Below are 21,348 nucleotides of genomic sequence, written 5' to 3'. Positions count from 1 at the left end.
CCACACTGGCCTGTAAGGGGTTAATGGAGCCCTAGGGAGCCAATAGGAGAGGGGCTGCGATGAGCAGCCAACCAGGGCCTGGCAGGCCCATATGAAAAGAGCTGCAGGGCAGGACAGGTGCAGTTATTTGTTTCCTAGAGCTTGAGGAGGGAGACCAGGCTGCCTTGCAGGAGGAAGAAAGTTAGCACCTTGGACAGAGAAGTGCTGGATAGGATCAGGAAAGAGAAAGACACCTCCTGGCTGACTGCTAAAACTGTTATGCTGAGATCCTGAGATAAGGGCGGAGAAGGTGCTGGGGCTGCAGGGACGTGGCCCAGGAAGGGGAAGCTGGTGGGGACACAGCATGTGGCTGCCATCTACAGGGTCCCTGGTCTGGAACCCGGAGTAGTAAGCAGGCCCGGGTCCTCCCCTCATCCCCACTGAGGAAGTGGCTGGACACTTAGACTCCAATACATTCCCCCAGAAGAGGGGGAGCACAGAGTGTTGCACAGCTGGAGGGTGTGTCCTGAAGAGGATGCCATGGTTCTTGGGAATGACATGGGTCCAGGCAGTGAGACATCACAAGAAGGCGGCACACTGGCTAGCAGAGCTAATCCCCGGGACAGCCAGCAGGAAGCGCCCTCCATCACAGGGAGATTAGGTCCAAGTATAAAGGAAGTGAGAGTGGAGATTTCACTAATGTATCTGGAAATATTTGGACAAAGATACCACTCATGGTAACTCAAACTATGTGCTCAGGTAATCTGCCACATCATTTTGGATCCCCGGTAGGTAAGAAGCTTCCAGATCAATCAAGTTGGCAATGCAGTGCTCCCAAAGCAGAGATGCCTCAACAGTGGAGACAAATGGGCTCCTCTCTGCTTGTTGAGGTAAGACATTGCCAGTGTGCTGTCTGTAAGGACTAACAGGCTGTTTCCCTTGATCTGGAGCAAGATGGCATGCAAATCTGACAGCTTTCTGACATTGAAGTGTAAAGCTAAGTCCTCTGCAAACAATAGACCCATGATTCTGTAGAGAATCCAGATGGGCCCCCAACCCAAGGGCAGATGTGTCTGACACGAATGTGAGCATTGGTCTCAGATGGGCTAAGGGAACACTCATATGTACATTGGTGGACAAGTCCAGCCAGTCAAGGGAGGAAGGGACATGAGAGGGTATCCTCACCACTATGTCTAAATTGAGACAGCTCGGTGAGTAGACTGAGACTAGCCAACCCTGAAGAATTCTGAGGGGCAGTCTGGTGTATTGAACCATGTATGTCCCAGAAGCCTCCAACAGTTTCGTGCTTTTGGGATTTGTTGAGCTTTGAGATCTATAATAACTGATCAAATTGCCTGATACTTTGATTTCAGAAGAAAAGCTCTGGCTTGATTCAAGTCTAGTACAGCCCCCATAAACTCTGTTCTCTGAACTGGGGAGAGGAAACTTCTCTGCATTGACTAGCAGTCCTAAAGCAGTAAATGTTGACTAGATCAGAGATACACTGAATCACACCTGCAGTCTGGATCAGCCCTTGACAACCAGTTGTTCGAACAGGGATAAACTTGGACTCCTGATCTTCTGAGGAAGGCAGCTACTACTGCAATAACTTTTGTAAAGACCTTGAGAGCTGCTGACAGATCAAATGGTAGTACAGTGAACTGATGATTTTGATTCACCAGAAATCTGAGGTACTTCCTGTGAGCTTGGTTGGTTGCCACATGGAATTAGGTATCTTTTAAGTCAAGGGTAGCATACCAGTCTCCAGGGTCCAGGACAGGGACAACAGAAGCTAGAGTGACCATGCAAAACTTTATCTTTAATAATTTGTTGGGTTGACGCAGGTCTAAAATTGATCTGAATCCCCCATTGCTTTCAGGATCAGGAAACGGGGAATAAAACTCCATCCCTCTGTGGCAGCATGGAACCTCCTCTATGGCCCCCAACTGAAGGAGAGATTGTACCTCCTGAAGGAGGAGCTCCCTGTGAGAGTGGTCCCTGAGGAGGGGAAGGGAGGGATAGACATAAATTGAACGGTATATCCCACTTCCACAGTGCTCAAAGACCCACTGGTCCAAAGTAATTCAGGACCAAGCACTGTGGAAGTGGGACTGTTTGCAAATGTAACAGGGGCAGGGTCTGGAAATATGGGCTCCCCAACTGGCCCATCACACTTGCTGCTGGCACTTACCAGATATCTAGAAAGGCCCAGAGCTGGAGCTGAAGCAGCAGGAGGGTGAGGCCTGCACCTATAACCTCTGGACTTCTCTGAAAGGACAAGATGAGGATGTGGAGTGGGAAAATGGTGCGTCTACTGAGAATGATAGTGCTTTCTGATTGGGGAAAGCATGTACAAACCCATGGACTTAAAAGTGTCCCTTCAGTCCTTAAGCCCATGGAGCTTCCTGTCTGTCTGATCTGAGAACAAAGAAGGACCCTCAAGAGACACGTTCTAAATAGTATTCTGCGTTTCACAGGGGAGACCAAAAAACTGTAACCATGAGGCTCTCTGAATAGCATCCCCAGAAGCCATGGTCCTAGCCGTTGAGTCTGCCACTTTCAGGTCTGCCTGCACCAAAGTTCTCATTACTAGTCTACCCCTGTTCTCCATGGAGCCCCATAAATTAAAATCATAATGCCCCAGCAGAGCCTGTTGGTTGGCAATTCAAAGCTACAATTCCCCACTCAAAATAAAACTTCATGCCAAACAAGTTCAGTTTATTTGCCTCGTTTGATTGGGGGTGGGGGGAAGCCTGATGCGCACTCTCATAGTGCATAGAGGACACATAGTACTTTTGCTCTGCATGCTTTGAGGTGCAAGACAATGAAGATGGGGTCTGCCATAGTGTCTTCATAGGCTCTAATATCACCTCGTTGATTGGCAGTTGCACACTAGGTGGACCTGTCATTGATAAAATGTCAGTCAGGTGATGAAAGGACTCCCTGACCTCCTTGATCTGAATGCCCAAGTCTAAAGCCACACTCTTTAACAATTCCTGGTAGGTCTTGTAATCATCAGGAAGGTGTGAAATTGCCTCCAAGGAAAGAAACTTCTCCAGAGAGGGTGAGCATGAAGCCAAGACTGGAAGTAGCTGAACTTCCACAGGCTGCTCCTCTTCTTCCTAAGCGCCTCTTCTTGACAGTCAGTACTGGGCCCGAACACTTGAGATGGAGCAGCTTGGTGAAAGGACTAACCCACCTGGATTAGGGCACAGAGTAGGCTTGACAAGAAGAGGACGTAGAAGTTGGGGGAACCCCCACGGGTTCTAAAATGGCCATTGATAAGGGGCCAAACTCCAGTGACCTCCTGGCCATGTTCCCAGTAGCTCCCACTGTGGGGTCACGAAGGAATGTGGAGAAGGAGAATCTAGGTGGGGACCGGTAGATCCTGCTCTGAGGCTGAGAGATATAAGATGCCACTTCTGAGTCAGATGAAGAGAAATTCCCCTTCCTCCAATCATGGAGGGGTTCCTCAAGCCAGTGCCGGGGACTGGAGCAGAGAACTTGGCGATGGGCAGAGAGTCGCAACCATTGCTGGCTTCCCCTTAGGACAGTACTGATGATCTGACTATCTGGGAAATAAGCAGCTGGTGTAGTATTGCATGCTGTATCGCTGGCGTTGGTGTCAGCTGTTTCAGTAGTCCAGAGGGATGTGACTCCTGAACCACCAGTGACACCAGTACTCAGAGGTAGAGTAAATTCCTTGCTGCTGCAAAGGACTCTGGGGTAGTTGGCACTGAGACCATATCTGTCTGCTGCGATGCCGCTGAAGTTGATGCTTTTGGCACTGGACTCAACAGTATCTTCTCCAGCACATAGCCAATTGTGCTGAATTAGACACTGATTTGGAGGAGGCGTGCTTAGATTTCAGTTGCACTCTACTCGACTACCTCTCACCCCTCTTTCCATGCTTGGAGGGTAGAGATCTTCCCCTGGTCAGATACTCTTTGGAAGATTTATACTTCTTCCGAGGCACAGGTGAAAGAGTCCCAGGACTCCGACAGTTGTGGAGGCGCACTTCTAACTGAAGCTAAGCACTTGACAGCAGGTTTGACCAGGATAGCTCCCAGGATGGTCTGAGCACCACCTCCATTAGCAGCAACTTCAGCCTAGCCTCCTTATTCTTTGTTGTCCTAGGCTTGAATTCCTAGCTAATCTGGCACCAGTGTATTTGCTCCTCTCTCACACTCAACTACAATGTGGGTCGTTTACCAGCATAGGTTTTGAGCAGGAAGCTCATGGCCTGAAGCCCAGCAACCGGGGCATGCCTCAGTGCCGGCAGCAGAATACATATACACACATAAAATTTTGTTTTTTAAAACAAAACAACTAACACTTACTAACTATAACAAGTACTAAACTACAACTATACCATATATACAGAGAAGAGACACAATTGTTCTGCAATGAACAGGGGTTCCAATGACCATCATGGGCAGTAAGAAGGAACTGAGGGAGGCCGGGGGCAGCTCTGCCCTTTATACCTATACGCAATGGCATACAACAGCAGATGGTGCTTGAGCTGCCCAACAAGTACCACTGAGGGAAAAAGTTTTGACAGCTGTTCGTGGGCACATAGACACCAAGAACAAAATGCATAAGTACAATCACTTGAAGAAGAATTATAGAAATGTTGGGCTGGAAGGATCTCGAGAGGTCTTCAGAGTACTTCCTCCTGCATTAAGGCATGAGCAAGTATACCTAGAGCATCCCTGACAGGTATCTGTCTAGTCTATTCTTAAAAACCTCCAATAATGGGGATTCCAAAAAACTTCTCTTAGTAGTCTATTCCAGTACTTAACTATCCTTATAGTTGGAAACTTTCTCCTAGTAACTAACCCAAAGCTCACTTGCTGCAGATTACTTCTTTTCCTACCTTCAGTGGGCATAAAGAACAACGGATCACATCCTCTTTATAACATCCCTTAACACATTTGAAAATGCCCCTTCAGTCTTTTCTCAAGACTAAACATGCCTAGTTTCTTAATCTTTCCCCATAGGTCAGATTTTCTAAACCTTTTACCATTTTTTTTAGATGTCCCCTGGACTCTCTCCAATTTGTCCACATCTTTCCTAAAGTGTGCCACCTCGATCTGGACACAGACTCCATTAATGACATGCCCTGCCAGGAAGACAAGGCTCCGAAAAGGGAAAAAGAGGAGGAAAACAATCCTCTTACTATTTAATGCTAACTAACTTTAACTTATACTAACGAACAACTATAGTCTAAACTAGAATACGAAATAGCTGAAGCACTCTCAAAGTGGACATGCTAAAGCTCCATCTCAGACCAACGCGGTACAGAAGGAACTAAGGGTGGTTCGCCTACGCATTACTATACAGCCCCAGTGTCTGGGACAAGAAGGCACAGGGTGCAGGCACAGGCCAAACAGGCACTGCTAATGGAAAAATCTCCAATCAAGGGTTCAAGAGGTGCATGCACACCTGAACTGGAGCACTCATAGGGACACTGCTTGAAGAACATCACATTCTTAATTCATTTTAATGAATATTTGTTTCAACATGGTTTAACTCAGAGCTCAAAACAACAAAACCAAAACTTGATCTTGATCAATTGATCTGTTATTCAGTAACAAGCACCACAGCATACCATCTAGGCCATGAACACAGACTATGAGATGTATTCCATCTTCTGAACCTTCATCCTCTTCTGTGCTGAAATAAGGTGCGGACGAAGCCAGTCTGAGAACATCACTATACATAAATCCAGGGAGTTTAAGTTGCTTTAATTCCTCTTTAGCCTGGAGAAAACTGGAACAAAACAGTGCTTACTATAATAATTCTGTTATATACCTTATTAAAATCCAATAAATGTAGGGTCTGCAAGAACATAATTTTCCACTGCTTTTTACTTAAATATTTCATTTATTTAGTTCATATAAAGCATAAAAACCATTTATTCCAGACTTAGGCACCCATGACAAATTATTAAAAAAGTGCAATCCAAGATAATAGTGCCAAAACAACAAAAGTAGTCAGTCCCCAAAATCCAAATTTTCCACCTCAGATCTCATGAAATCCTATTCTCCCCAAATAAAGTCCCCAGCCACAAACACAAGCTCTCCATCCTCCAAACACCTGTGCAAATTGGTCGGCTTTGAGGCATATCATAAAGGTACACAAGATTCTAGAGTTATTCCTGTCAAGTGCAATAAACAGCATTCATCTAAATGAAATATTAATGTGAATACAACTGGGTTTAATTCTTTCTTAAAGCCTGATCTGAAGCCCACTGGAAGTCAAAGTAAGTACAGACTCCCATTAACTTTACTGGACTTTGGATTAGGCAGGCACTCAGGCCTGGTTGCACAAAAGGAATTAGTCATTGCAATGCTGAGCATCACAGCAACATAGCCACCTCCTTTCGCAGAGGCAAGTGTTATTAAGCCAATGGGAGAGATCTCTCCTGTTGACTAAGAGCATCTCCACCACAAGCACTACAGTGCACCACTGTAAGTACTGTAGCGTAGATATAGCCTAAGTCTAGACTGCAGGGAGATACCTATCTCTGCTAGCAATTCACAGCTGGCAACTATCTTTGGAGTTAGGCATCTATGTTGTTTTAGCAAGAAGAGGATGGGGTCCTGGGAAGGAGACCCTCCTTCAACATTTCCCACCATTTACCAGCTGTTAGGGTACTCACCAGGGACATGGGAGACATTTGGTTCAATTCCCCCTTCCACCTGAGGGGTAAAAGGAATTTGAATAGAATCTGCCACCTTTTAGGTGAGTGCTCAACTATTGGGCTGTGGGATATTCTGATGGGAGGCTCACTTCATCTCTCTTGTTGAAGTACTGCACTGTAGATAAATAGTGCATGACAGTCATTTGAGCAGAGAGACTGTTTCCTGAATGACTGTTCTAACCACCAGACTAGAGTCATTCTCATTCTTGTGCACATGTGAGAGAGAGACAAGGTGGGTGAGGGAATATCTTTTATTGGATCAACCTCTGTCGGTGAGAGAGACAAGCTTTCAAGCTGACACGGAGTTCTTCAGGTCTGGAAAACATACTCAGAGTGTCACAGCTAAATACAAGGTGAAAGCATATTTCAAGGGACCATACAAGGTGAAGTGGCCAGTTACACCTCCCCAGTCATGCATGGAAAGGGTAAGCTCGGGGAAGAGTTTTAATGGATTGTAGATTGTTGTAATAAACCATAAATCCAGTGTCTCTATTCAGTCCATTATCTTTGAGAGAGAAAGGGCAAGAGTGAGAGCATACAAGCATGAGAATGACTCTATAGCCTGGAGGTTAGAGCACTCATCCAAGATGTGGGAGACCTACGATCAAACTGGAGTTTGAACTGGGCGGCCTCCCAACCTCCTGGGGAAGTATCCTAACCACTTTGCTAGAAGTTACAAGAGAAATCCTCGTCCTCCCCCGATCTTTGCTGTTTTGTGTGAACTCATCTGGGGGGCCCAATCTGGCAGGCAGCGTCTGAGCACACCTACTGGATTGGGCCCCACACTCAACTTCGGAGGCCAAATGTTAATCATCCTCCCATGGTTTGTGAATCGCTCTGGGTCTTAGGCAAGAAATAGATATCCAGGTGCATTGAGGGAGGTAGCAGGGCACCTACTCAGAAGCAGAAACACAGTTATCTCGGAAACTTTTACTGTAAAAATGTGGGTGCTGAGTTATTTAGGCACCTACAGGGTTAGGTGGCAGCTGAGTGGGAATTTTGTGAATCCTAGTGGAGCCTAAAACTGGTACTTAGGTGCAGGTACCAGAGGGATAAAGAATGGTAGGAGGCCTAACTCCTTTTTTGCATCCAGGCCTCAATCTCTACGTCAGATGAGGATGGAGACAATGCTTGGAATTGCCTACCAGCAGCCACTTGTAACAAACTGAAGAATTGCCACTGATGTGCTCCAAAAGGAACCATGTACCATCCTCGTTAGTAGAGAAAAAGATCATTATGTGAGGTCTCACAAGTGAGAGTCAGGAAAGCAGGGGATGCTAAAATCACTTCACCATAAAAAACAACCCTATTCTAAGTGCCCTTGTCCATGCTTATTTATATTTGATTACTGTACATATAGTCCTTAGTATAGATGCAGACTTTATGAATTACTATACATCTATAGCTCTAATAAATGTAAATGGAGAGTTTTTTAATGCTCCCATTCTTTACCAGTAGCGGGTTGCACACATTGTAGCTTCTGTAGGCTGAGCACATTGCGCCCACCAGGGGCTTCTTACATCCCTCTGTTCCTCCCCGGGCCCCACAAGCACCTTTTAGGCCACCTTCCCATGCCCATTCATTTCAGGGTCTCTCTGCTAGTCCCATCACCCCCTCCCTCATGCCTCCCTCTGTGTGCCCCCCCCATGTCTCCTCCACATATAACTGGCTATTCCCCCCTGCTGCCCCCTCCTCCCCCCAGGTCTCTGTGTTCCTCTCCATCCCATCTCCAACTCCCACCACCACCACTACAGTGTCTGCTCCTCCTTCCCAGGGCTTCTCCTCCCTCCCTTACCATCTCTCCTCCCCAGTTCCTGTTTTCCTTTTCCCAACTCTACTCCCCAACCCTGTGTCTCTGCTTCCACGCCCACCCAACCCCCCCCCCCCGGGTCCCTGCTTCTCACACCACCACCACTCCCTCGTCCCCAACCAATCCCTTTAAAGGTCCTGCTTTGTCCCTCATCTACTCACCCATATTCTAGGTCTCGGTTTCCCCCCTTTGCCTCCAGGTCCCTCCATCCACCTGTCCCCCACATTTCTCTCCACCCCCGATTCTACCACCGCGACCCAGACCTCCCCAGGTTCCTGTTTTTCCTCCCACCATTTCCTATCTTCTGGTCCCTCATGCTTCTCTCACTGGATCCCCACTTCTCCCTCACCCCGTCCCCACGTCCCCCCTACAAACTGTCCCTGTAAAGCTCTCTTATTTCTGTTACAGTCTGGGCTATGCACAATGTCTCCACATGGCAAATTAAGCTGCTGCCTCTGATATGTAGGCAGTAAGGGGGCAGGAACAGAGAATTTCCTTTGCCTGCAGCACTGGAGCAGTGGGGGGACCCTGATTTTCCCCTGACTCAGCCTTCTCCTGTATTCCAATTTGCTGCAAAAATTAATAGGTTTGTGCCCCTGGATGCCTGAAACATTCCCTGTAATTTTGGAATTGGTGGGATGTAGTGTTCCAAAGTTATTGTGTTACAGACAAACAGATGACAAAAAATTGCCATTGAGTTGAATGTTACACCTCACTTTGCCTGATCACTTATGCTGGGCAGCTTTTAGTTTTGTTGTCTTAAACAATTTTGTAAATCATGACGGGGCCTTTTTCTTTACCTATTATGTTAAGTTTTCATTTTATAAAACACCATATTTCTTTTCTCTGAGATCTTGAAATATTTCTATTCTGTAATTCCTCATTTTAAAATGTGTTTTAATGTAAATGTATTCAACATATATAAATCTTAAAGTTTCAATTTTGCTTTAAACTTGCCAAACAAGGTGAGATAAGTAGATGTGATAACTGGAATTCTGTGTCAACATACGCTTTCTAACAACCCTCTAAAACCTGAAAAGTTAGCTGTGTGTGCAGGAGAAAATAAATCCATAATTCATCAACCTGGAAGATATCTTGATCAAAGACCATGTTTCTTTCCCCTCTGAATACCATATTTTAAGTTTTTCAAAATTTAAAGAGACTTTGTTTTAAAATGATCACTTACGCTAGCATTTGAGGTTTGGGGGAGCTTTCATACCACGAAATAGGTGAAGCTGAGCTGCAGGATGTGCTGCCTGGCTGTTTTGTTATTGCATCAGATTTGCTTTTTGAAGAACATATAACACTGCAAGGAGAGTCTCTCAGCACAGAGGGAAAAGACAAACAACCAGGAGTACAGATAGGAGCCATATTCATTCCATCTCTTAGATGCTCGCTGTCAATCCTTTCAGATCTCAAAGCTTTTTCTTCCATTAGACCATGATTCTGCTCAAAGTCAGCATTTGTATCTCCATCTAAAATATTACTATAATCCGTTTCCTCATAATACCCATTTTCAACCATTTCTTGATCCTGCTCCTCCTCCTCCTCCTCATCCTCCCGTTGCGAAGAGCCAACAGTTTGTTTTTCAGATTTTTCCTTTTGAGGACTATCAGGATTGTTGTTGTCAGTAGGGCAAATATCAGAAATATCTGTACTGCTTCTAGAGCCAAAGTAGTTTTCTACAAGACCTTGTTTCACAATATCGATACTGCTGGTTGATGAGAGATTATTTGCATCTGGGTGAGTCTCACTGTCAACTGTTGGCAATTCCTCAGTTGTTTGCCTTAATTCTAAAGGTTCGTTATGTTTTCCCTCATTTGTTTTCTCTACATTACACTTAGCATTACTAGATACTGAACCTGAAACAACACATGGTTCTCCCAGATAAATAACTTCTGAATGTAATTCAGTTTCTCCTTCTGTAGTGTTCTGATGCCTATCAAGGCTTTGAGAGTCCTTAAAAACTGTGTCAAAGTTTGCACATGAGCTGTAATTTTTCATCTCAGTAGATATATCTTCATCTGAAGCAACTAACTGTAAAGAATCTTTTCTGTCTGAAAGTGAGGAATGCAGAGAGACAGTTTCAATGTGTGAATGCCCTGAAAATACAACACACTGTTGCTGTAAAATGATATTTGATTTTTTACTGTCATCACATTTTGGCAAATCAATTGTTCCCAGATCTAATATAGTTTTGCTGTCACTTAGTTGGCATTCAGGTACAAGTGATATCTTTGAATTTTCATCAGGTGAAAGCTCATCATCATCTGACGGTAGAGAGTTTATGGATGTCAGGGATGACTGTATTTCACTCAATGCACTAGTACTCTCAGTACAATAGCTTTCTATTGCATTTTTTATGTAATCTGGTTTTAGTAAAAGCTGAGGAAACAGTCTTTCACTGTTGTAAGCACTTTGCCCTTGAATGGTTTCAAAAAACACATCAGGGTTGGAGTGTGTTGCAAAAGAGCTTGGTTCACTTTCTACACCTGAATCTGAAAACCTAGATGAGGCATAAATGACACTAACATCTGGTAACTTAACCGTGTCTCCACTTATGGCAACATGAGTCTCTTTTGTAGAAAGAGCAGAATGATTGCTTTTTATTCTTGTCAAGGCATCTCCAGTATGTTGAAAGTTCATTTCTTGGACATCGTCCTTTTCAAGCACCAATACCTCTTCCCCCGAGTTAGTTTTACTTCCAGATTCTGCGGTCTGAAAGTTGGGCACCTGTAAATTCTCTCCATCTTGCAAAAATTCTGCCCACAACCCAGTACGAACAGTCACTTTCTCCCCTTCATAAGGATTCTTGTTATTTGGTTTGACCTCAATTGTCCTCACTCCTGATATAGTTGGCTGACAGCCAGGACAACCTTCAACTGTGCTTCTAGGTGTCAAGATGCTATCCACCTGTGTAACTCCAGTACCTGCCTGGGAGGTATTAAGTCTGCCAAAAATGGCAGAATTTGCACAATGAGAGATCACAGGGCTACACTGGCTTTGCAGAACATGGTCAGTTTGGGCAGATTTTTGTTCAGTTCTAGATGGCAAACATCTAAGTTCTTTTTGACTTATTTGCCTTGTGCAGGTCCTTGTGTCACAAGCAAAGCCATCTATTGCAGGATCCAGTCCTTTCTGATGAGATGAAGGCCTGCCTTCATAGCATTTAGAGACATCCTCTGGTGCTGTGTTTTTCAAACATTTGTAGCCTACCAAGACCACAGAGTCCTTTGAATTCTGTTTTACTATTTTTTTTGTGTTTTCAGTTTTCATTGTTTTCATTAGTTTAGTAACCTTAACTTTGGATTTATTTACATCTTCATTTTTCCCTTTCAAAGACTTTGTTAGCTGCTTTTCACTTTCTGAATGCCAAATGTTGGAGGCACCTGCAGGTCTGATTTTCAACTCTGGGCTAGAAAAACCAGCTACAAAACCTTCTTCGGCCTCAAATTTATCCAGCTTATTGGACTCTGACCTCTGAAGATTTTCAACTGCTACCCAGGGTACAGCCAAATCTTTTACCACAAAAAAAAAAAAAAAAAAGTGAGAAAAGGAAAGTACAGTTTATAACAAGATTATGCAAATTACTAAAGCTATACAACTTTCATTACGAAATTAAAAAAAAACTCTACAGCTATTCAAAATATAAACTAGATAAACATTTCGAAGGAACATTTCTCTATAGCTAGAAAATATACAGAAAAGTGTACCTAATTTTTCTATAGCGTAACTCATTCTTCAGAGGAAAAACACACAAGCTTGTATTTACCTTCGGTAATGGAATCTAAATACCGATCTTCAAAGATTATAGGTAATGAGTTCAGATCTCCATCTAGTTCACTGCATTCAATAGGAAGAGGTGGAAGAGAACTGCAGAAGGAGGTGTTTTTGATAGCTGAACACATCTGTAGATGACTCTGAGCACTGAAAAATATTACCTTGTATTAAGAGAATTATAACAGAGGATGGTAATCCTACAAAGTAAATTGTTACTGTTAATACTTAAACAGAATGCGCTAAATCTAAGTTCCTATTAAATTAGTTACACAAGTATGTACAAGGCATTTTTGTAATCTGACGCACACTTGTGACATATGCTGTGCACTACAAACTGTTTCCGTGCATTTAGCAACACGATTTGGAAAAGTAATAAGAAAAGCCTCAATATATTCTATTTCAAGTTACTCACTGTAGTTCTTGATATGCAAGAGCAGCTTGCCTTGGATGCTCAAGACAAAAGAATGCTTCGGAAAACCTTCGTACCTGAAAGATTCCAACAATTATAACTAGCAAAATAAGAATTCTTTTTACATAGAAAAAGCAATTAAAAAAAACCCAACAACATTGCTATGTCACAATGTCAGTGTCGCGCATGAATAAATAGTAACATTTTCATGAAATGCTCAGTCATCAAATTTCATGAACAAGAGTGTCAGTTGATGTCTCTTTTTTTTTTTTTCAGCAGTACTAACAGATGTAGGATTAGGGCAGATATTAGTTTTGAAAGGGCAGCATGGTCTTGACCAAATAGGGCAAATGTAACATGCTCCAGTTGCCTATCTGGACACATAACAGAGACAAGAACAAAAAAAATTAAGATAAATTTGAATAAAAGGAAGTTTAGTTAATATCTATGAGCAAGTTCAAAAATGTATAATGGTTATCCTCAAGAGTGGAAACTCATCAAATATTCTTCAGTTCATGAGAATGAGGCAGGCCAGAATTATACAAGGGTGTGTAATTTGACCTTTTTCTGTTCCAGATTTCAAAGTGAACAAAATATAGTCCATCCATCCAATTACAATGTACAGATTTTACATTTTACATTGCCTTTACCATTGCTCCTGCAGTTTATAATGCCAAAAGTACTGTGCCAGCAATGATTACCCATTAAGATTTAGTTGTCAAAATACATGAATAAAATAAAGCAAATACAATATTTAGGTTTTTTTGCAGCACAAAGGAGCTTATATTTACCTGTTGTCAAAACAGAAGAATGAAATATATCCGATTAATTTTAAAATGGAGAAACTGAAACTGTGGAATATACAGTAATCTATTATATGTAAAAAAATACAGTAGTGCAATGTTAATATTCCACACGTGAGTACACAATAGTCAGGAACATCAGATCTCCCCAACTGCACATATCATATATTAAGATATGCATACAGTAGCCTAACCAGTAACCTCAAGTCTTATATAAACGTAACATGGGTAAATTAACATTGTTATGAGAACTTCTACTTTTGCATCTCCTCACCGCTGTGTTCAAACATGCCATTTTAATGCTGCATTACAATAGATTTTACCTAGTTTGGTTGGTTTTAAAGGAGATGCAGAGAAAGATGTTGTGGTGTAGAACAGCAGAGTTTCGAGCAACCCTGCATGCTACTATCTTCAGCATAAACATCTGTTTTATTTACTATCTGATATAATAATTGTAAGAAATGTTTGAAATCACTCGGCCATCTAACTGTACTTGTAGATAGTCTGTTTAACAATGTTTTCTTGCTACTTTCTCTTGCCCGTCCCCTCTGAGTACTTGATACACTCATGGTCTCTTCTTAGATTATACACTCTTCAGGGCAGAAGCTGACTCAGTATGTACTCAGTCAATCCCCAATTGATTCCCCTGGGTGCCACCATTTCAGCTACACACATACACCAACAATCACAGCTACATACTATACAAGGAAAATCTAGTCAAGCATTACTGAGTTCTACAGCATAGGATTATAGCACTATGCAATTCATGTAGACACACAGGCAATACTTAAAATGAAAAGACAAAATGACTTTTTGGTTTATGGGTAAAAGCCCATTTAAGTGTTATTTTCCCAGCCAGCAAGTGTTCACAGTAAATATTTTTCAGAGAGAACTATTTCCCAGCCATATGTCAAAATCTGATTTAAAATTTCTGTCATTAAAGTTTATTTTAATGGAAAAATATTTCTTCCCAGCTGCATAATTCAGAAAAAGAAAAAAAACCCACAGTACCACAAAATTCATCTTTAGGCTATCATCAAGCACGAAAAGGTTCAACCACAGAAAAAAGTTTTTCCAAAAAGTTATGGGGAAATGAAAATAGCTGCATTGCAAACTTAACTTATAGCTTTTGTTATAGCTTTTACCAGCAGAAAAAGCTCATCTATTTTTCCTGTCACAGGGAATCATATTTAAATGATACACAAATGTCCTTGTGTGTAGAAGTAGACTTTCAGTTATAATGTCTCCTTAGATCTTAAATTTGCTGCTCTGGAAGCATAAAAGCAATCTTGGCTAGATGGTCTTTGTTTTTATCATCAGACAAACCACACTTTCGAATTCATTCCTACAAAAGATTGCATCCCTTTGTTCTGGAAAAATGGTTAAGGCATTGTCTAACCCAGACACAACCCTTAGGAGGAAAAGTTAGCATGGCCTGGGAAATATGGAGAAATGGTCATGTTAATATCCCTTCCTCGGAAGTCTGAGAAAGAGCTTGGATGGGTGTTCAAATGGGAAAAGCATAAACAAAACAAAACAAAAACTTCAATGAGACATTCCAATCAAGCACCATGGGAAAAGTTCTTTACACAGAAATTAACTCTTCCTCTTTGTCATAGGATGTGCCCTACCTGTGACAGGCTCCTGTAAGGGAGAACAAGCCAATTCAGACCCACCTGTAAGTGGTAGGTTTATTATTGTTAGGATTATGGTGGCACCCACATTCAAAGAATACGGTAAAACAGTCCCTGCACTGTAATTTAGGAAAGGAACCCAGTGCATCATATTAACAAAAGCGATATTACTCAAATTATCCAAAATTGAAGTACAATTGATTTTTGTCCTAAACCAGTGATTAGAAATGGTGTGTATGGGGGGGCTTTTACTGCTGCCGGCCTAGGTGAACAGAACCCCAGGTGGTGGTGTGTGTGTGTGTGTGGGGGGGCTTTTACTGGGTTATAGATTTTTGTAATAAGACATAAATCCAGTATCTCTATTTGTTCCATGATTTTTAGTGCCCAGCAAAAGTTATGAATTTAAGCTTCCAGGTGTTGTGCGAATTTCCCTTGAGGATGAGGACTGACAGCTGACATATAGAGTGATTGCTTTGTGAAAAGTGTTTACCCACAGGTGATTTGGTGGTTTTGTCTTTCATCATTTTTCTGTGTAAATTCATTTGAGAGGACAGTGATTGTCTCGTGTCACCCAAATAGTTGTTATTGGGGCATTTAGTGCACTGGATGAGGTACACCACAAGTTGTGATAGGCATATGTAGGACCTATGGACCTTGAAAAATGTGTTGTGGGGGTATTGATTATTATAGCAGTGGGGGGATATGGCTGCAGGTTATGCATCTCCTGTTCTGGCAGGATCTGGTGCTGTTTTGAGTTTCTGTGTCCTATTTTGTGCAGCTTCCTTCTGATGATGAGTTTAGAGAGGTTGGGGGTTGTTTGAAGGCCAGAACAGGGGGTTCAGGAAAGATTTTCTTCAGGATGTAGTCCCCATCAACTGTAACTGTTTAATGATACTCCATATGGGTTCCAGTGTGGAGTGGTAGGTGACAACTAGGGGTATGCAGTCAGAGAGGGTTTTATATCTGTATTGTAGCAGGTTCTCTCGGGGTATTTGGGTGACCCATTCCATGATGTGATCCACTCCTCTGATGGAGTGTCCCTATCTTGTGAAGGCGGTTTTAAGTGAGTCAAGGTTTATATCCCTGACTTTCTCCTTGGAGCATATTCTGTTGTACCTGAGTGCCTGACTGTAGATACCAGATTTCTTGGCATGTTGGCGGTGGTTACTGGATCTGTGAATGTAAGTATGGTGACTCATGGGTTTCTCGTATATAGTTGTTTGTAGGGTTCCATCACTGAAGCTGATTGTGGTGTCCTGGAAGTTGACGTTAGTGTGGGAGTGGTCTAGAGAGAGTTTAATGGATGGGTGGTAGTTGCTGAAGTTGTGATGGAAACCTATGTGGGAGTTTAGGTCTGCTCAGAGGATGAAAATATCATTGATGTATCCTCAGGTATATAATTGGTTTCATGGTGAATTTGTCCAGAAATTCTTCCTAAGGGTCACCCATAGATTGGAAGAGATTGGCATATTGAGGAGCCAACCTAGTTCCCTTGGTTTTTCCCATGGTTCGGACAAAGGGTTTGTTGTTGAATATAAAATAGTTGTGGGCAAGAATGAAATGGATGAGTCTGGGGATGTGTTTGAGGTGGCTGAGTGTTGTCCATTGCCTTGAAGATATTTGAGGCAGACAGCGATGCCACCATTTTGATGGATGGTGGTGTATAGGGATTTATCATTGATGTAATTATATGTCTGAGTTACATCAATGATATTTTCATGGGTCCTACAAATGCCTACCACAACATGTACACAACCGCGCACTAAATGTTCGAATAACAACTATGTGGGTGAAACGAGACAATCAATATACTCTTGAATGCACTCACACAGAAAAATGATAGAAGACAAAAAACACCAAATCACCTGGGGGCAACACTTTTCACAAAGCCTATCTGACCTCACAGTCCTCAACCTCAAAAGGAAACCTGCACAACACCTGGGAACTTAAATTCATAACTTTGCTAGTCACAAAAAATCATGGACTGAATACCCCCCCCCCATCTTTTTTCTCCCTATGACTAGAGCAGGGGTCGGCAACTTATGGCACACGTGCCAAAGACAGCACACAAACCGTTTTTTAATGGCACACTGCTGCCTACCGGGTCCCAGCTGCTGGTCCCACTCATCGTGCTGCCGAACCCAGGCCGGCAGTGGGTCTGTGGCCAGGACCCCGGCAGGCAGCAGTGTGCCATTAAAAATCCTGCCCACTCCGGCCCGCTCTTCTCCGGCCCCCCACCTGCGGGGGCAGGGTGAAGAAGCTTGGTCCTGCCGGCTGCTGCTGCAGGGCAGGCAAGTTCCCCCTCCCCCACCTCTTCCGCTGGCGTGCTGGGTTCCTGCCCCTCCTCGTCTCCCTTCTTGCCGCCGATCAGCTGATGGCTCTTGTGAGAGAGGGAGGGGGAGAAGCGAGCCGCAGCACGCTCTCTGCTCCGGGGAGGAGGCGGAGAAGAGGTGGGGACGGGCCGTGCAGAAGCCACTCTGGGCAGTGTGCTGGGAGCACCTCCAGGACCCTAGCCCACCCCCCCAGCCCTCACCCCCACACTCCCCCAGCCCCTTGCCCTGACCCCTGCACCCCCCCACACCCCAGCCATCATCCCCCCTACCCCCCCAGCCCTGATCCCTGCAACCCCCCACACACCCCAGCCCCCTGCCTTGACCCCTGCTCCCCCTCACCCCCCCAGCCCTCTGCCCTGACCCCTACATCCCCCTCGCACACCCACAGCCCTCTGCCCTGACCCCTGCACCCCTCATACACCCCAGCCTCCTGCCCTGACCCCTGCACCCCCCCACAACCCCAGCCCTGATTCCCGTCCCCCCTCCCCACTCCATGCCCTGACTCTTTCACCCCGTACATTCCCACCCCCACCCTGAGCACCCAACGGGAGCTCCTGCACCCCCCCCCACCACATTCCCACTTGCACCCCTCGCACCAAATGGGAGCTGCCCTGGTAAGCACTCCATGCCCAAACCTCTTGCCCCAACCCTGAGCCCCCTCCCTCATTCTAGCTCCTGGCCATCCCCTACACCCCAACCCCCAGCCTGCTCCTTCACCCCCAGCCCTGTGCTCAGTGCACTCCCACCCTCAGCTCAGTGCAGAGAGAGAGAGGAAGAGAATTGGTTAGAACCAGGGAGAAGGTAGGTACCCACTCTATGTGGGCAGGGCTGGGATCCCAGACAGGCAGTGGGCTGAGCAGGGCTGGCAGCCGGGACCCTGGCTGGCAGAAGCTGGCGGACGGAACCCCAGCCCGGCAGCGGGCTGAGCCGCTCAGCCCAGTGCCGGTCTGGGGTCCTGGCCACCGGCCCCGCTCAGCCCGCTGCTGGTCTGGGGTTCTGGCTGCCAGCCCCTTGCCAGCTGGGGTCCCAGCCACAGGCCCCGTTCAGCCTGCTGCCGGTCTAGGTGAACAGAACCCCAGGCTGGCAGCAGGCTGAGCGGGCCGGCGGCATAAGATCAGCATTTTAATTTAATTTTAAATGAAGTTTCTTAAACATTTTGAAAACCTTGTTTACTTTACATACGACAATAGTTTAGTTATATAATATACAGACTTATACAGAGAGACCTTCTAAAAAAGATTAAAATGTATTACTGGCATGCGGAACCTTAAATTAAAAGTGAATAAATGAAGACTCGGCACACCACTTCTGAAAGGCTGCTGACCCCTGGACTAGAGACAAGTTAACTGGCCACTTCACCTTGAATGGTCTCTTACAATATCTGTTAACTACTGAGACTGACCAATATGCATTAACTACTTATGCCAAACAACCTACTCCACCCTGTATTTAGCTGTGACACTCAAAATACATTTCCCAGACCCAAAGAAGAGCTCTGTATAAGCTTAAAAGCTTGTCTCTTTCACCAGCAGAAGTTGGTCCAATAAAAAATATTACCTCATCCACCTTGTCTCTCTAATATCTTTGGACCGACAGAACTACAAGAACAATGCATTATACACAACTGTTTATTAAGTGAATTTTAACACTTATGAAAGGAGCTGGATTAACAGCTCTAGACAGTTCTCTGTATATGTCATTGGCAAGCTTGACCAAACTGCCGCAAACTTGACTTAAAGGAATCAGTACTAGGGATGTAGTGCCAATCTTTAAAAAAGGGAAGAAGGAAGATCCTGGGAACTACAGGCCAGTCAGCCTCACCTCAGTCCCTGGAAAAATCATGGAGCAGGTCCTCAAAGAATCAATCCTGAAGCACTTGCATGAGAGGAAAGTGATCAGGAACAGCCAGCATGGATTCACCAAGGGAAGGTCATGCCTGACTAATCTAATTGCCTTTTATGATGAGATTACTGGTTCTGTGGATGAAGGGAAAGCAGTGGATGTATTGTTTCTTGACTTTAGCAAAGCTTTTGACACGGTCTCCCATAGTATTCTTGTCAGCAAGTTAAGGAAGTATGGGCTGGATGAATGCACTATAAGGTGGGTAGAAAGCTGGCTAGATTGTCGGGCTCAACGGGTAGTGATCAATGGCTCCATGTCTAGTTGGCAGCCGGTATCAAGTGGAGTGCCCCAAGGGTCGGTCCTGGGGCCGGTTTTATTCAATATCTTCATAAATGATCTGGAGGATGGTGTGGATTGCACTCTCAGCAAATTTGCGGATGATACTAAACTGGGAGGAGTGGTAGATACGCTGGAGGGGAGGGATAGGATACAGAAGGACCTAGACCAATTGGAGGATTGGGCCAAAAGGAATCTGATGAGGTTCAATAAGGATAAGTGCAGGGTCCTGCACTTAGGACGGAAGAACCCAATGCACAGCTACAGACTAGGGACCGAATGGCTAGGCAGCAGTTCTGCGGAAAAGGACCTAGGGGTGACAGTGGACGAGAAGCTGGATATGAGTCAGCAGTGTGCCCTTGTTGCCAAGAAGGCCAATGGCATTTTGGGATGTATAAGTAGGGGCATAGCGAGCAGATCGAGGGACGTGATCGTTCCCCTCTATTCGACATTGGTGAGGCCTCATCTGGAGTACTGTGTCCAGTTTTGGGCCCCACACTTCAAGAAGGATGTGGATAAATTGGAGAGAGTCCAGCGAAGGGCAACAAAAATGATTAGGGCACTGGAACACATGAGTTATGAGGAGAGGCTGAGGGAGCTGGGATTGTTTAGCCTGCAGAAGAGAAGAATGAGGGGGGATTTGATAGCTGCTTTCAACTACCTGAAAGGGGGTTCCAAAGAGGATGGCTCTAGACTGTTCTCAATGGTAGCAGATGACAGAACGAGGAGTAATGGTCTCAAGTTGCAGTGGGGGAGGTTTAGATTGGATATTAGGAAAAACTTTTTCACTAAGAGGGTGGTGAAACACTGGAATGCGTTACCTAGGGAGGTGGTAGAATCTCCTTCCTTAGAGGTTTTTAAGGTCAGGCTTGACAAAGCCCTGGCTGGGATGATTTAACTGGGAATTGGTCCTGCTTTGAGCAGGGGGTTGGACTAGATGACCTTCTGGGGTCCCTTCCAACCCTGATATTCTATGATTCTATGATTCTATGGTAGTTCAGTCTCCATGTCTCATTGACGCTTGACTTTTATGTAGAGATTACAATAACAAGGGCATCAACTAGTGCCAAATATCCATGAGGAAATGGACAGATTACCAACTAATTTCATATATGACACCTGTCAACCAGCAGATGGCAATGACTTTCTATCATTACCAACTCGGGATGACTTCATAACAGAGACTTAGCTGTGAAAGGTTTTGTACCCTATTATAAATCATCTATCATGAAGTCCCACACAATTGTGTTTTCCAATAAGAAATAAACAAACGAAGAGGAGGGATCTTTTTTTTTTTTTAAAAAAATCACATTACTGTGGAGAACACATTGTTGCCCAGAGATGCGCAGGCAGTCAATGTGAGATTTTTAGTTTTCTTAAATTTTTAGTTGGGATATCAGAAATAGTTTCAGGATAATGTGTTCAGGCCTACCAGAAGATGTCACTATCGAACAAAAGTTTATCATTACAAAATGTTTATATACTAGATTGATTGATTTATATTATAAAAAATAACTCTCTCTAATTCATTGGTTCCCAAACTGGGGTTCGCAGAACGTTACAGGGGGTTCGCCAGAAAAATTTCACTAATGGCGGCCAGAGGACCCTGGACACTAGAGGCAGAAGGTAGGACCCGATTCCAGGGCAGACAGCCCGAGCCCCAGGGAGAGCGGGGCCGCGCAGTTGGGGCTGGCAGCCGAGCCCTGCCCCCGTCAG

At 44.4% G+C, this 21,348-nt stretch overlaps 1 protein-coding gene across 11 annotated transcripts in view; it reads right to left on the bottom strand.

Annotated features, from left to right (window-relative positions):
• Positions 1 to 21,348, bottom strand: part of FAM135A (family with sequence similarity 135 member A) — a 140,554-nt gene that overhangs the window by 26,815 nt on the left and 92,391 nt on the right. For all 11 annotated transcript variants that reach the window (XM_078852105.1, XM_078852103.1, XM_078852106.1 and 8 more), the window contains 4 exons: positions 12,688 to 12,761; positions 12,268 to 12,422; positions 9,682 to 12,013; positions 5,591 to 5,751 (listed from right to left, as the gene is read on the bottom strand). In XM_078852105.1, the coding sequence (XP_078708231.1) occupies positions 5,591 to 5,751; positions 9,682 to 12,013; positions 12,268 to 12,422; positions 12,688 to 12,761 (2,722 nt within the window). The remainder of the gene's footprint in view (positions 1 to 5,590; positions 5,752 to 9,681; positions 12,014 to 12,267; positions 12,423 to 12,687; positions 12,762 to 21,348) is intronic.

The sequence above is a fragment of the Lepidochelys kempii genome, chromosome 3, assembly GCF_965140285.1.
Source record: "Lepidochelys kempii isolate rLepKem1 chromosome 3, rLepKem1.hap1, whole genome shotgun sequence".
Classification (NCBI taxonomy): domain Eukaryota; kingdom Metazoa; phylum Chordata; order Testudines; family Cheloniidae; genus Lepidochelys; species Lepidochelys kempii.
The sequence above is the reverse complement of the archived record's forward strand: the minus strand, read 5'-3'. Positions and strand labels throughout refer to the sequence as shown.